Consider the following 15,318-nt stretch of genomic DNA (forward strand, 5'->3'; position numbering starts at 1 on the left):
GAAGTAACGATAAAGTTATCTTTTGTTAAGGGTTCAAATCATGGAAGCCGTCATTAATGCTTGTATTATGGTAGGTTCTACATATTATACCCCTTGTGGTGCAATCCTTCCTCGGATGCGGATGGTTTTGTGCATTAATCTTTTTTTACGATTTGAATAAAATCTTATCATTAAAAATAAAATAAGATTCTTAAAAATATACTATCATCCTTTTATGATAACTTTTTTTAAAACAAAGTAACTTTTTATTATTCTTGTATACCCTGCTAAACCAACCCTTAGTACAAGAATTGGTGATATAAAATGGCATGGCACCAAAATAACATCTAGCCCCCCCACCTCACACCGTCATCTAATCTCCACCGTCATTCTTGTTGTGTTGTCTACACAACTCCATTCCCCCACACCCCTTTTCCCACCTTTTCACTTCTCTCTCCCTCTTTTGCTCTCTACCTCTTTCTTCTTCTTCAAAAAGCTTTGGGGCATATATAACATAATTCTTTTCCACGATCTTGCCACCACTATCATGGCCACTTTTGTACTGTTTTCAGTACTTTTCTTGGCCATCACTGGTCATTCAAGTAAGCTTTTCTTTGAGCTTCAAATACTGATCAGATAGTAAAGGGTTCTTTTTTCTTGATCAATACTTCAAGAATTTGGCTTTTTGAGCTGATTTTTCTATTTTATGGCTATCTTGTGTTACTACTGCAGGTGCTATGTTCTGTATTTGTAAAGATGGGGTAAGTGATCAACAACTTCAGAAGAATATAGATTATGCTTGTGGAGCTGGAGCTGATTGTACTCCTATCCTTCAAAATGGTCCTTGCTTTAATCCTAATACTATTAAAGATCACTGTAATTATGCTGTAAATAGCTATTATCAAAAGAAGGGTGGAGCTGGTGCTAGTTGTGACTTTAGTGGAACTGCAACTACGAGCCCAAATCCACCAACTAGTAAGTTATTGTCTTTTTTCACTCATGACCCACATAATATTTTTTAAATTTTAAGCAATCTATTTGATTTACTGATTTTATATTTTTAAATAATCAACAGCCACAGGTTCTGGGTGTGTTTACCAGTCCACTCCTGGGTATGTTCTTTGTTCTCTATACTTGTCGTATGTGACTTAGATCTTGCATTTTTGTCGCCAATTTTAAATGAATCATCTCTTCAAAAAATATTAAATGTCACTTTTGGATTATCTTGAACAACCACCTAAGCTTAGATTAAAATGTCACTACTAGTAAAGTTCTTCTGAAGGAAAAGCTTACTCTGTAACATTTTTTTCTTCTCCTAGCGTCGGTAGACTTTAGAAGTTAAATTTCTACTATTTGCTAAAAATAGTTGCAATTATTGGTATCTAGATTAAGATCCGAATCGGAACTTGATGTATGACTTAATGGTTGCCACCCAAATTGGTGCACTTCTTTTCAAAGTGGTTTCTTTTTTCAAAATAAGATTATTGGTGCCAATTATGCTTTCCCTTACCAAAATTTTCAAATAGGCACTCCTGTCCTGGCTATGTTACCGTATTTTTTTTTATTCTCCTTGGTTGGAATCATTGCTGCTTCCTTCTTTGGTGATTCGAATCTACGACCCCGGGTTGTAGGTGGGGAGTGCTGACCATCCGGGCAATCACAATAATTTTCCTTGAAATGATGGTGAATGGTTTTGTGATTCATCATTATATATGCGCATTCTAGCAGTCTTGATGATGATATGTTGTTCTGTATGTCAATATGGTATTTTGTACATTTCTTCTTTGCCATGATGGAAAAGTAGGTTTCCTGAATTGGTAATCAAGTTTCTTTGCAGCCACAAATCTTATTGCTGATTTGTTGTCTCTACACATTATATTGTGTTTAGTATGCTTTCACAAAAAATACACATTTCGTATTTAGAAATAATTTAAATTTAAATTTTCGAACTATGCCGCATAATACTGTGTGGCTGATTTCCTGTTTCTTGATGTTATTTTATCAACTTTGTACCAGCAACACTGGTGGAGGTACCACAACTCCAACAATTGCACCACCAGGAACCACAACTCCAACGATCGCCCCACCAGGCACCACAACTCCAACGATCGCACCACCAGGCACCACAACTCCAGGAATCGGCACCGGTGGCACGGGCACGGGCACGGGCATAGCGACCACGCCAGGGACAAACAATCCAGTATTTGGGCTTGGACCAAGTGGAAGTGGCATTAGTAACACAGACGGTAATGCAGCTGGACATTTAAAAAACAGTACTATCTTTTTAACCATAGCCCTTTTGGCTATAAGCTTAATATGCTGAAGGGCCTAAAGTGAAAGAAGGTGAAAGGTCGATATTCTGCCACGAGGGTTGGGTCGTTAGGCGAAGTTTGATTGCTGAAACTTGGGGAATCTATCTTTCCTTTTGTTTTTTTCTTCTGGTCTTTCTATCTTATTATGGTTGCGTGGAAAAGTTGGAATTGGATTCCCTTTTAAGTGGAGGCCTAGTTGCTGATTATGGGGTAGTAGTTTTAGTAGTGTAGAAGAATCGGATCCCTGTCCCCTTTTTAGAAATTTCCCCTTTGTTGTATATCTATTATGGAGTAAAGGCAGAGGCTGTATTTATTGTTTCAAATTTTTATCAATTAGAACTCTGTATCCCATCCTTATCTCTATCACAGCCACCCAGTGGCGAAACCAGGAAATTCTAACAAGGGTGTTCAAACCTTTGCCAGTGGGCTATGTGAGGGTGTTCAAATTCTATTTTTAATCAATAACAAGTAATATTTTCCGGCGAAGAGACCACCCTTGGAGGAACGTAGCTTCGTCCCTGCAGCCACCATCTCTCTCTCTTGCTCTAAATGCTTATAGTTGTCAAAATGGCTTGATCTGTGTGGCTGAGTTACCCAACTCACTAGTGGGGCTGGATTAAGATTTTCAAGTCGAATTTAATGGTTAATTATAGTTGTCAAAATGGCTTTATTCTGCCTTCGTTATGGGTATTAATTAGTTTTATTTTGTACTCTAACTATCACATATGTTAATCTATGGTATATTCTAATTTTTGAGATATCTTTGCCTATTCCGTCCTGGCAATCAAACGACCCTTTAGATTATTAAGTTCAAGCTTGCACAAATAGCCGCTTTGAAGGACCGTTATGACAGTTGAAATTTACAAAAGATTTAAATTTTAGCCACTTGGGAATTAAAACTTTAGACTTTAGGCCTCAACTTTCAACTCTAATCCTCTGGGTCTGAAGTTGAGAATTGTCCGAGCCTAATTTCAAACCTTCAGGCTGAAGTTGAATTGGAATTTCAAAGTTTGAGAACTTCAAACTCAAAAGTTTTAGATTTAAACTACAAACTCAAAAGTTTGAAGTTAGGCATAGCAAACTTGTAGTTTTTCGTGTCTGCAGTTAAAATTTTATCGTTGCCCTTCTACCTCTTCACCTTGATTAATTCCTTACTTTCGTATTCTGGTGATTATGAATCAATTTACTTGTACGTTGGAACCACTGCACATCATTAGTTTGAAGAAGAAGAAGAAGAAAGTGCTACAAATAGTAAAAGCTTGGATGAAGATGTAGCTTGGTGCAAATTTTGCACAATTAAGTGCCACAAATAATAGAAGCTTGGAATTGAGAATAGTAGTTAGTGTTAGACAATATGTATTACTGTAATGAATAATAAAATCAGTAAACTTTCTGAGACACAAAACAGAAACAGAAAGTTAGTAGCAACAGAATATCAAAATAAGATTTGAAAATAATTACAGAATAAATCGAGCCCACTGAAATTTTGTGCAGAAGAAGAAGAAGATCTGAAAATTTCGTAAGGAAAGATTCTGGGATCAAGCCATATTTATAGCCATTTTCTGGCACTATTTCTGAAAAGATTTGCAACCTTTTAGAAACAGCTATGGCTGTTGGAACAGGTGGAACATTTCACGTTTGAAATATACCGGGAAAAAGGATTTAAAATAATCCAAAAAAAAATCGGACCGGGTCGTGTCGCGGGTCCTGGATTATTCCGGGTTGAATTTTCGTTAATTAATTAAACAATTGAAAGAAATTTTGTCCAAAAAATTTAATCAATCAATCTTTGACCAAATTCGAAGCCGAAGCCGAGCAAGCGAGCGACGGCGACGGCGCGAGGCTTACTTTTTTTCCAAACCGTTTAACACTAGGAGAAGTCTTTTCTCAATATAAATACATTCACTTTTCTTTCCACCACCAATGAGGGACACTTTGCTCTTTCCAAAAAATGGGAGCTCACTTTCCCTCCATTTTCTTCCCTCAATTTCCCATTCACCAATCTTTTAATCCCAACAATCCCCCACATGAATGGGAAATGACTATAAGACAAAGGAATGCACGGACGAGTGTGTGATTTACATGCAAGGATTAATTACATCTGGATAAGTAGGTTTCTCTTTGAACTTTCTGTAGTGAACTTATATCGGATATACTCGGTCAATCGGTAGATTTGATATCTTTGAACCGTCGAGCTTTGTTGTATACCTAGACAACATAAGTCACACAATCAACCCTTAACCATCTATGGTTCTCACGGTTGTGTTCGTTTCAGCCATGAACACCGCCTGGTTTCATGAGTGCTTAGAGAATGTGCGTTTACTTTCATTCCCCTTGAAGCGTCTTACACTTCACACTCACATAGGTGATTTCTAATCGTGTAATCCTATAGACATACTATCTGAACATTTCCTACCAGACTTAGCAAATCATTAAAAAACTTTAAGCTTTACTGACTCATTAAAAAGTCTTAATGCTTTACCCTGATTTCTGAACATTGTCTTTATCACGAGAATGAGTTGAGTTATTTGACAATGCTGAATCATAACTTTATTTGATCTCTTTGAACCTAGCTCTTGGGATCTCCAGTCTGCTAGGTAGAGTTAACTTGTCCTAGGCCTTAGCCCCATTCCCTTCGATGATCTTTCAACTGCCTCTCTAGATAGGCCTTTTGTAAGTGGATCCGACACGTTATCTCTTGACTTTACATAGTCAATCATGATAACACAACTACAGAGTAGTTGTCTAACGGTATTGTGTCTTCGTCGAATGTGACGAGATTTTTCGTTATACATAACGCTCCCTGCCCTACCTATTGTCGCTTGACTATCACAATGTATACATATAGGTTCCAAAGGTTTGGGCCAAAATGGATTTTTCAAGAAATTTCGGAGCCATTCAGCTTCTTCACCGGCCTTGTCTAAAGCTATGAATTCAGATTCCATTGTAGAGCGGGTGATGCACGTTTGTTTGGATGATTTCCAAGACACTGCTCCACCCCCAATTGTGAAAACATATCCACTCATGGATTTAACTTCAGATGATCCGGTGATCCAATTTGCATCACTATATCCCTCGATCACGGAGGAATATTTGTTATAATGCAAAGCATAATTTTGGGTATGTTTCAGATACCCCAAAACTCATTTAATTGCCATCCAATGTATTTGATTTGGATTACTTGTAAATCGACTCAGTTTGCTAATAGCACATGCTATATCTGGTGGCGTACAATTTATGATATACATCAAACTTCCCAATACTTTTGCATAGTCCAGTTGTGAGTCACTTTCACCTTTATTCTTTTGAAGTGCATAACTCACGTCAATTGGAGTCTTGGCAATCTTGAAATCCAAATACTTGAACTTGTCAAGTACTTTTTCAATGTAGTGAGACTGTGATAATGATAGGCCTTGTGGAGTCTTGTGAATTCTGATTCTTAAGATCACATCAGCAACTCCTAAGTCTTTTATGTCGAATTTGCTAGCCAACATGCGCTTAGTAGCATTTATATCTGCCATATTTTTGCTTATTATCAACATGTCATCAACATATAAACAAACAATGACTTCATGACCTGGAGTGTTTTTAATGTAAACACATTTGTCACACTCGTTAATTTTAAACCCACTTGCCAACATTGTTTGGTCAAATTTGGCATGCCATTGTTTGGGTACTTGTTTAAGTCCATAAAGCGACTTAACTAGTTTGCACACTTTCTTTTCTTTACCCGGAACCACAAAACCTCAGGTTGTTCCATGTAAATCTCTTCCTCCAATTCTCTATTTAAGAAAGTTGTTTTAACATCCATTTGATGGATTTCAAGACCATACACAGCCGCCAGTGCCACTAACGCCCTAATAAATGTTATCCTCGTTACTGGTGAGTAAGTGTAAAAGTAATCAAGTCCTTCCTTTTGTCTATAACCTTTGACAACAAGTCTTGCTTTATATTTGTCAATAGTGCCATCAGCTTTCATTTTCCATTTAAATATCCATTTCGAACCTAAAGGCTTATTTCCTGGAGGAAGATCAACCAATTCCCATGTATGGTTATCCAAAATTGATTGAATCTTACTATTGATTGCCTCTTTCCAAAATGCTGAATCAGAAGATGACATAGCTGCTTTGAAAGTTTGAGGCTCATTTTCAAGCAAGAATGTCACAAAATCTGGTCCAAAGGAAGTAGATGTTCTTTGAGTTTACTACGCCTTGGATCTTTATTACTTGGAGTATTTTCCTTTGGTTCTTCCCGTGGTCGTTTAGGTCTTTCACTTAACGACTCGCATTCAGCTTTATATGGATATATGCTTTTAATGAATTTAGCATTATCTGATTCAATTACCGTATTAACATGAATTTCGGGATTATCTGATTTATGAATCAAAAACCGACATGCTTTACTGTTTATAGCATATCTAATGAAAATGCAATCCACAGTTTTTGGTTTGATTTTTACCCTTTTGGGTAAAGGTACTTGTACCTTTGCTAAACACCCTCACACTTAGAAATATTTCAAGTTGAGTTTTCTTCCTTTCCATTTTTCTTATGGAATAGATTGCGTTTTGTTGTGGGCTACTCTATTAAGTATTCGGTTAGCTGTAAGGATAGCCTCCCCCCACAAACTCTGCGGTAATCTGAAACTTATTAATAAAGAATTCATCATTTTCTTTAATGTCTGTTTTTTCCTTTCCGCAATTCCATTGGATTGAGGTGTGTAGGGGGCCATAGTTTGATGGATAATTCCATATTCCAAGCATATTTCTGCAAACGGAGATTCATATTATCCACCCCTATTAGTTCTAATCATTTTGATCTTTTAATTCACTCCACTTCATTCTTGTATTGCTTAAATGCTTCAATTACTTCATGCTTACTATTAAGCAAATAAACATAACAATATCGAGTACAATCGTCAATAAAAGTTATAAAATACTTTTTCCCACCTCGAGATGGTGTCGACTTCATATAAAAAATGTCAGTATGAATTAAGTCTAAAGGATTTGAATTCCTTTTAACAGACTTATAAAGATGTTTTACAAACTTAGATCCAACACATATTTGACATTTTAATTTATTACACTCGAATTTAGGCAATACTTCTAAATTGATTAACTTCCGCAAGGTTTTGTAATTGACATGTCCTAAACGAATATGCCATAAATCATTTGACTCTAATAAATAAGAAGAAGCTGAAATTTTATTAATACTGTCAACAACCATTACATTGAGTTTGAAAAGGCCCTCTTTGAGGTAGCCCTTTCCAACAAACATTTCATTTTTGCTTACAATAACTTTGTCAGATACAAATACACATTTGAATCCATTCTTAACAAGTAAAGAAGTTGAAACTAAATTCTTCCTAATATTAGGAACATGTTGAACGTTGTTGAGCGTTAACACCTTGCCGGAAGTCATCTTCAGGAATATCTTCCTATAACCCTCAATCTTGGCTGTTGCAGTATTTCCCATGGAAAGCTCTTCTTCGGGACCAGCAGTAGAGTTAGTCGTAAATGCTTCTTTGACAGCACAAACATGTCGAGTGGATCCAGAGTCAATCCACCACTCCTTCGGATTTCCAACTAGGTTGCATTTCGAATGCATTGCACACAGATCATCGATGTCATCATTCTTCTTCACTATGTTGGCTTGTCCCTTTTTCTTATCCTTTTTTGGGAGACGACAATCATGAGCTTTGTGACCAGCTTTTCCACCATTGTAGCAGTTGCCCTTGAATTTCTTCTTGTTCTGCTCCTTAGTCTGTCCAGAAGACCTCTTCCTCTTCTTACTTTTTGGAGCAGTCTCCTCAACGATATTAGCTCCCATAGTTGTTGAATTTCCACGAGACTTCTTCTCGTCTATTTTGTTGTCTTCCTCAATCTCGAGACGAATCACAAGATCTTCCAACTTCATTTCTTTGCCTTGTGCTTAAGATAGTTTTTTAAATCTCTCCACGAAGGAGGCACTTTTTCAATCATTGCAGCCACTTGAAATGCTTCATTCACCACCATACCTTCAACAATAAGGTCATGAAAAATAAGTTGAAGCTCTTGAACTTGGGTTCCAATAGTTTTGTTGTCTATCATTTTATAGTCTAGAAACTTGGCAACCACAAACATTTTCAAGCATGCATCTTCAGTCTTGTACTTCTTCTCAAGTGCGTCCCATAATTCTTTCGAAGTTTTCATAGCACTGTAGACATTGTACAAGTCATCCTCCAAAGTACTTAGGATGTAGCCTTTGCAAAGAAAGTCTGCCTGTTTTCACGCATCAACAATCAAAAACTTCTCATTGTCCGGCATGTCTGCGGCAGACACTGGAGAGTCTTCATTGAAGAACTTCTACATACCGATGTAACGACCCGGCCAGTCATTTTGATAGTATAAGCCCCAATCCCCTATTTACTGCTTCCCATGTATCATTTTATGCTTACGTGACTTGCTGGGAGGATTTATTTTTGGTTTTGGAGTGAAATGGGACACTTAGTCCCTAAAATGGAAGCTTAAGTTCTAAGAATTTGACTGTAGTTGGAACTGTGTAAAGATGACTCCGGAATGGAGTTTCGTCGGTTCTGTTAGCTCTGTTGGGTGATTTTTGACTTAGGAGCGTGTCCGGATTGTGAATATGAGGTCTGTAGCTGAATTAGGCTTGAAATGGCGAAAGTTGAATTTTTAGGAAGTTTGACCGAAAGTGGACTTTTTGATATCGGGGTCGGATTCGGATTCCGGAAGTTAGAGTAGGTCCATAATGTCAAATATGACTTATATGCACATTTTGAGGTCAATCGAACGTGAATTGATAGATTTAGGCATTGGTTGTAGAAGTGTGAAGTTTCAAGTTATTAAGTTTGAATTGGAGTGCAATTCATATTTTTAGCGTTGTTTGATGTGATTAGAAGGCTCGACTAAGTTTGTATGATGTTTTAGGACTTGTTTGTAAGTTTGGTTTAGGTCCTGGGGGCCTCGGGTGGATTCCGGGTGGTTAACGGACTAGATTTGGACTTTTTGGAATTACAGAAAATCTGGGGCATCAGTTGCTGGTTTTCTTCATCGCGTTTGCGAGAGAGGTCTCGCGTTCGCGTAAGGTATCTGGGAGGACAGTTGGGTTTTGTTCTTCGCATTCGCAATGTGGTTTCTGCGTTCGCAAAGTTTTGGAGCATTGAGCCTACATGTTCGCGATAGGGACCTCGCGTTCACGTAGAGGAACGGGCATGGGGGGTCCCAAGCATTTAGCCTACGCGTTCGCGATGAGGTTCCCGTATTCGCGAAGGGTTAAACCGTGTGATCTTCCGCGTTCGCGATTACTCCATCGCATTCGCGAAGGAGGTTTTGGACTGAAGGAATTTTTATACTTCGCGAACGCGAGGAGGCTTCCGCGTTCGCGAAGAAGGATTTCACTGGGCATATATAAACATTTCAAATCGAGGGTTTTGCCATTTTTATCAAAACTTGGGATAGAGAGCTCAGATTTGGATGAGATTTTGAGAGATTTTCAGAGATATCAATTGGGTAATGATTCTTCACTTGTTTTTAGTTATATCCCACTAATCTATCATTAATTTCACCTTCTAATTTAAGATTGGAGTTGAGAAATTTGGAAAACAATGGGAAAAGTTCTTCAACCGAATTTTTGGGGTTTTGATTGAGATTTGGTATCGGATTTGAATAATTTTGGTATGGGTAGACTCGTAATTGAATAGGGGTTTATATTTTGTGACTTTTACTCAATTCTGAGACGTGGTCCCAAATTCTTGTTAAAGTCTTGATTTCATTAATTAGATTAGTTTATTATAGTTTTATTTATAGTATGTGATTGTTTTTTGCTAGATTTGGACCATTCGGAGTCGGAAAGTCGAGGAAAAGGCGTTCTTGTTGAATGATAAAGCTTGGCTCGAGGTAAGTGGCTTGCCTAACCTTTATGTGGGGGAAATCCCCTTAGGATTTGGTACTGTTGGGATACTTCTGTGATATGCGAGTGTCGTGTACGCGAGGTGATGAGTGCGTACACGGGCCAAATATTATAAAACCTGGGTTTTACTGAACAGTAACCTGTTATATCTTAATTGAGTTATACCAGCATGTGTAGTTATTATGTTTAGCCTAATATAGCATGTCTACGTGTCTTAATTGCTTATTTGAAACCTGTTCAGCATGTTTAGTTGATTTTCTGCTTTTCCTTAACTTGTATTTAGTCTTAAACTGTAGGATTTCTTGTTGTAATTGTTGTTGTCCATCGATTTTGAGCTGTGTGTTTACTTTTGGGACTACGAGGCAGTACCTTGGGAGATCCCCTATCGCATATGTACTTTTGGGACTATAAGTTGGTACCTCGGGAGATCCCCCTGCATATTTACTTTTGGGACTACAAGGTGGTACCTCGGGAGATCCCCTGTTGAGCATTTACTTTTGGGACTACGAGGCGGTACCTCGGGAGATCCCCTGTTGAGCATTTACTTTTAGGACTACGAGACGGTATCTCGGGAGTGCCCCTGTTGTTTATCCCTATGTGTTGTGCTGTTATCTTTCTATAGTTTCTCCTCGTTAAATTTCCGGTCTCTTATTACATTGCTATATCTTCTGCCTTAAATTATTATATAATAGTAGGGCCTTGACTTGACCTCATTACTACTCTACCGAGGTTAGGCTTGACACTTACTGGATACCATTATGGTGTACTCATGCTACTCTTCTGCACATGTTTTGTGTGTAGACCCAAGTACCTCCTACCAGCACCGCTATTAGCTAAGTGTACTTGTTATTGCTACAGAGACTTCAAGGTATATTTGCCAGCGTCCGCAGACCTCGGAGTCCCCCTTTATTCCCTTAGACTCTAATTTATATAGACACCTAGCTTTCTCTTAGAAGCTTGTGACTTGTGACTACCAGGTCTTTGGTAATTGTTTATACTCGAGTGTTGGTTTACTTGTACATGTCGCACGATATTTTTCAGTTATATAGTTATCTATTGAAGTTTAGTGGTTGATTCTGCTTTTATTTCAATTATTCCACAATTGTTAGGCTTACCTAGTCATAGAGACTAGGTGCTGTCACGACATCTTATGGAGGGAGATTTGGGTTGTGACAAGTTTGTATCGGAGCTTTAGGTTCATTGGTGTTATGAGTTACAAACAGGTTTAGTAGAGTCTCGTGGATCGGTACGGAGACGTCTGTACTTATCTTCGGGAGGCTATGGAACTGTTAGAAAAAAATCAGTTCCTTGATTCCTTGTCATGTGAAATTGTTGACTTCGCAATTCTAAACTTCTGTCTTCTATTCTCTCATAGATGGTGAGGACGCGAACAGCCAGATCAGATGACCAGGCACTTGCGCCCCCTGCTAGAGCCGTGAGAGGCCGGGGCCGGGGTAGAGGCCGAGGACGTCCACGTGGTGCAGCCAGAGCACCCACACGAGCTGATACAGAGGAGCCACCAGCAGCCCCAGTTGGAGCATAGGCACCGGAGATGCCTATTACTACACCAGCTCTTCAGGAGACCCTGGCATAGTTCCTGATCATATTTGGTACTCTAGCTCAGGCAGGGTTAATTCCACTTGCTCCTGCCACATCTCAGGTTGGGGGAGGAGTGCAGACTCCCGCCACCCATACCCAGAGCAGCGGGTTCAGGTCGACCAGGTTCCAGAGATCATACCGATGCAGCCGGTAGCTCCAGTTCAGCCCGAGGTTAGGGCAGCAGTTTCTGAGGAGGAGAAGCTCAGGCTTGAGAGGTACAAGAAGTACCACCCTCCTAGTTTCAGTGGCTTGGCGTCAGAGGATGCCTAGGGTTTTCTTGAGGAGTGTCACAGTATCCTCTGTACCATGGGTATAGCAGAGTCTAGTAGGGTTTCTTTCACTACGTTCCAACTTAGAGGAGCGGCCTATTAGTGGTCGCGTGCTTATGAGTTGGGTAGTCCGGCTGAGGCAGCTTCACTCATAAGGTTCCATGACTGTGTCAGAGTATGTAGTTTACTTCAGTGATTTGGCTAGACATGCACCAGCCTTGGTTGCTACAGTTCGAGAGAGGGTGCGTCGATTTATCGAGGGGCTCAACCTCAGTATCAGACTTAGCATGGCTTGAGAGTTGGAGATGGATATTGCTTACCAGTAGGTTGTGCGTATTGCTAGGAGATTGGAGGGCATACTGACTCGGGAGACAGAGGAGAGAGAGGCCAAAAGGTCTCGAGAGTCTGGCACTTATAGTGGTACTCGTGCCCCATCGGCATCTCATCATGGTAGGGGCTATGTGAGTCTCCCTGTTCATTCAGCACATCCAGCCACTAGTGGTATTCCGGCCACTCCGGCCCGAGCCAGTCGTAGCAGTCACGCCCTCCGAGAGCTTGTTTTGAGTGTGGCGACACTCTCCATATGGTGAGGGATTGCCCCAGGCTTAGGAGGGGTAAACCTCCACAGACTACTCAGGCACTGCATGCTCCATCGGGTCCCCAAGCTATGATTACAACACCAGCTACCACCCCACCTGCTCAGCCAACTCGAGGTGGAGGTCGGGCAGGTAGAGGTCGCCCTAGAGGGGAGGCCAGGCCAGATACTATGCCCTTCCTGCTCGTACAGAAGCAGTTGTATCCAACTCTATCATTACATGTATTGTTCCGGTCGGGCAGGTAGAGGTCGCCCTAGAGGGGGAGGCCAGACTAGATACTATGCCCTTCCTGCTCGTACAGAGGCAGTTGTATCTGACTTTATCATTACATGTATTGTTCTGGTCTGTCATAAAGATGCGTCAGTCTTATTTGATCCAGGCTCTACTTATTCCTATGTATCATCTTATTTTGCTCCATATTTGGGCATATCCCGTGATTCTTTGAGTTCTCTTATTTATGTATCTACACCTATGGGTGATTCCATTGTTGTTGCTCAGTATGGTAGACTTTGATATTATTTTGGGCATAGACTGGTTGTCGCCCCATTATGCTATTCTTGATTGTCACGCCAAGACCATGACGCTGGCTATGCCAGGATTACCATGGTTAGAGTGGAGAGGTACCTTAGATTATACTCCCAGCAAAGTTATTTCATTTCTTCAACCTCAACGAATGGTTGAGAAGGGGTGTGACGCGTATCTAGCTTATGTGAGAGATGTCAGTATTGATACCCCTACAGTTGAATTCGTTCCAGTAGTGAGGGATTATCCCGATGTATTTCCAGCTAATCTTTCGGGCATTCCACCTAACAGGGATATCGACTTTGGTATTGATTTGTTACCGGGCACTCAACCCATCTCTATTCCTCCATATCGTATGGCTCCTCCTGAGTTGAAGGAGTAGTTATAGGAGTTGCTTGATAAGGGCTTCATTCGGCCCAGTGTGTCACATTGGGGTGCTCCGGTCTTGTTTGTGAAGAAGAAGGATAGTTCTATGCTTATGTGCATTGATTATCGCCAGTTGAATAAAGTTACAGTGAAGAACATATATCCATTGCCTCATATTGATGACCTATTTGATCAGTTAAAGGGTGCCAGAGTATTTTCCAAGATTGATTTGTGTTTAGGCTATCATCAGTTGAAGATTCGGGAGCCAGATATCCCGAAGATCGCTTTCAGGACTCGGTATGGTCACTACGAGTTCCTTGTGACGTCATTTGGGCTGACCAACGGCCCAACAACATTCATGCACTTGATGCACAGTGTATTTTGGCCCTACCTTGACTCATTCATCATTGTATTTATTGACGATATTCTGGTGTACTCCCAGAGTCGGGAGGATCATGAGCAACACCTGAGGACTGTGCTTCTGATCTTGAGGGAAAAGAAGATATATGCAAAATTCTCAAAGTGTGAGTTCTGTCTAGATCCAGTGGCAATTTTGGGTCACGTAATGTCGAGTGAAGGGATCAAGGTGGATCCGAAGAAGGTTGAAGCAGTGCAGAGTTGGCCCAGACCGTCCTCAGCTACGAAGATCCGGAGTTTTCTTGGTTTGACGGGGTACTCCGTCAATTTGTAGAAGGTTTCTCATCTATTGCAGCACCTATAACTAGGTTAACACAAAAGGGTTCTCCGTTCAGGTGGACAGAGGAGTGTGAGGAGAGCTTTCAAAAGCTCAAGACAACTTTTACTATAGCCCCCGTATTGGTATTGCCTACAGGTTCGGGGTCTTATACTGTATATTGTGATGCATCGCGGATTGGCCTCGGCACGATGTTGATGCAGTACGGTAGGGTCATTGCCTACATGTCTAGACAGCTGAAGGTGCATGAGAAGAACTATCATGTCCACGACTTTTAGTTAGCAGCTATTGTTCATGCCTTGAAGATTTGGCGACACTATTTGTACGGTGTCCCTTGTGAGATCTACACTGATCATCGGAGTCTACAACATCTGTTCAAATAGAAGAATCTTAACTTGCGTCAGCGGAGGTGGTTAGAGCTACTTAAGGATTATGATATCACTATTCTATACCATCCCGTTAAGGCCAATATGGTGGCCGATGCCTTGAGTCACCGGGCGGAGAGTTTGGGGAGCCTAGCATATCTATCAGCAGTAGAGAGGCCATTGGCTTTGGATGTTCAGGATTTGGCGAACCAATTTGTTAGATTGGATGTTTCTGAGCTGAGTCGAGTTTTGGCTTGTGTGGTTTCTCAGTCTTCTCTTTATGATCGTATCAGGGAGCGTCAGTATGATGACCCCTATTTGCTTGTCCATAAGGACACGGTTCAGCACGGTGATGCTAAGGAGGTCACTATTGGAGATGATGGTGCATTGAGGATGCATGGCAGGCTATGTGTGCCCAATGTAGATGGTTTGCGTGAGTTGATTCTCCAGGAGGCTCACAGTTCGCGGTACTCCATTCATCCGGGTGCTGCGAAGATGTATCAGGACTTGAGGCAGCATTATTGGTGGAGGAGAATGAAGACGGACATAGTAGAGTATGTATCTCGATGTCTAAATTGCCAGCAGGTGAAGTATGAGCATCAGCGGCCAAGTGGTTTGCTTCAGAAGCTAGAGATTCCGGAGTGGAAATGGGAGCGGATCACTATGGATTTCATTGTTGGGCTTCCACGGACTCAAAGGAAGTTTGATG

The 15,318-nt window shown here is 40.5% G+C and overlaps 1 protein-coding gene across 1 annotated transcript; it reads left to right on the top strand.

Annotated features, from left to right (window-relative positions):
- Positions 1 to 326: 326 nt before the first annotated feature.
- On the top strand, positions 327 to 2,624 carry LOC107813897 (PLASMODESMATA CALLOSE-BINDING PROTEIN 2). Its single transcript, XM_016639212.2, has 4 exons — positions 327 to 581; positions 712 to 954; positions 1,055 to 1,091; positions 1,996 to 2,624. Exons 1-4 carry the CDS (start codon positions 527 to 529, stop codon positions 2,300 to 2,302), a joined length of 642 nt encoding a protein of 213 aa, XP_016494698.1. The 5' UTR covers positions 327 to 526; the 3' UTR covers positions 2,303 to 2,624.
- Positions 2,625 to 15,318: the final 12,694 nt, after the last annotated feature.

This window comes from Nicotiana tabacum, chromosome 12, assembly GCF_000715075.1.
Source record: "Nicotiana tabacum cultivar K326 chromosome 12, ASM71507v2, whole genome shotgun sequence".
Classification (NCBI taxonomy): Eukaryota; Viridiplantae; Streptophyta; class Magnoliopsida; order Solanales; family Solanaceae; genus Nicotiana; species Nicotiana tabacum.

Bases quoted from the DNA above. Each gene is read 5' to 3' on its own strand.
- LOC107813897 (XM_016639212.2), top strand. From the start codon at position 527: ATGGCCACTTTTGTACTGTTTTCAGTACTTTTCTTGGCCATCACTGGT. The intron at 582-711 runs GTAAGCTTTTCT...TTACTACTGCAG, and splicing joins GGCCATCACTGGTCATTCAA to GTGCTATGTTCTGTATTTGT. The intron at 1,092-1,995 runs GTATGTTCTTTG...ACTTTGTACCAG, and splicing joins GTTTACCAGTCCACTCCTGG to CAACACTGGTGGAGGTACCA.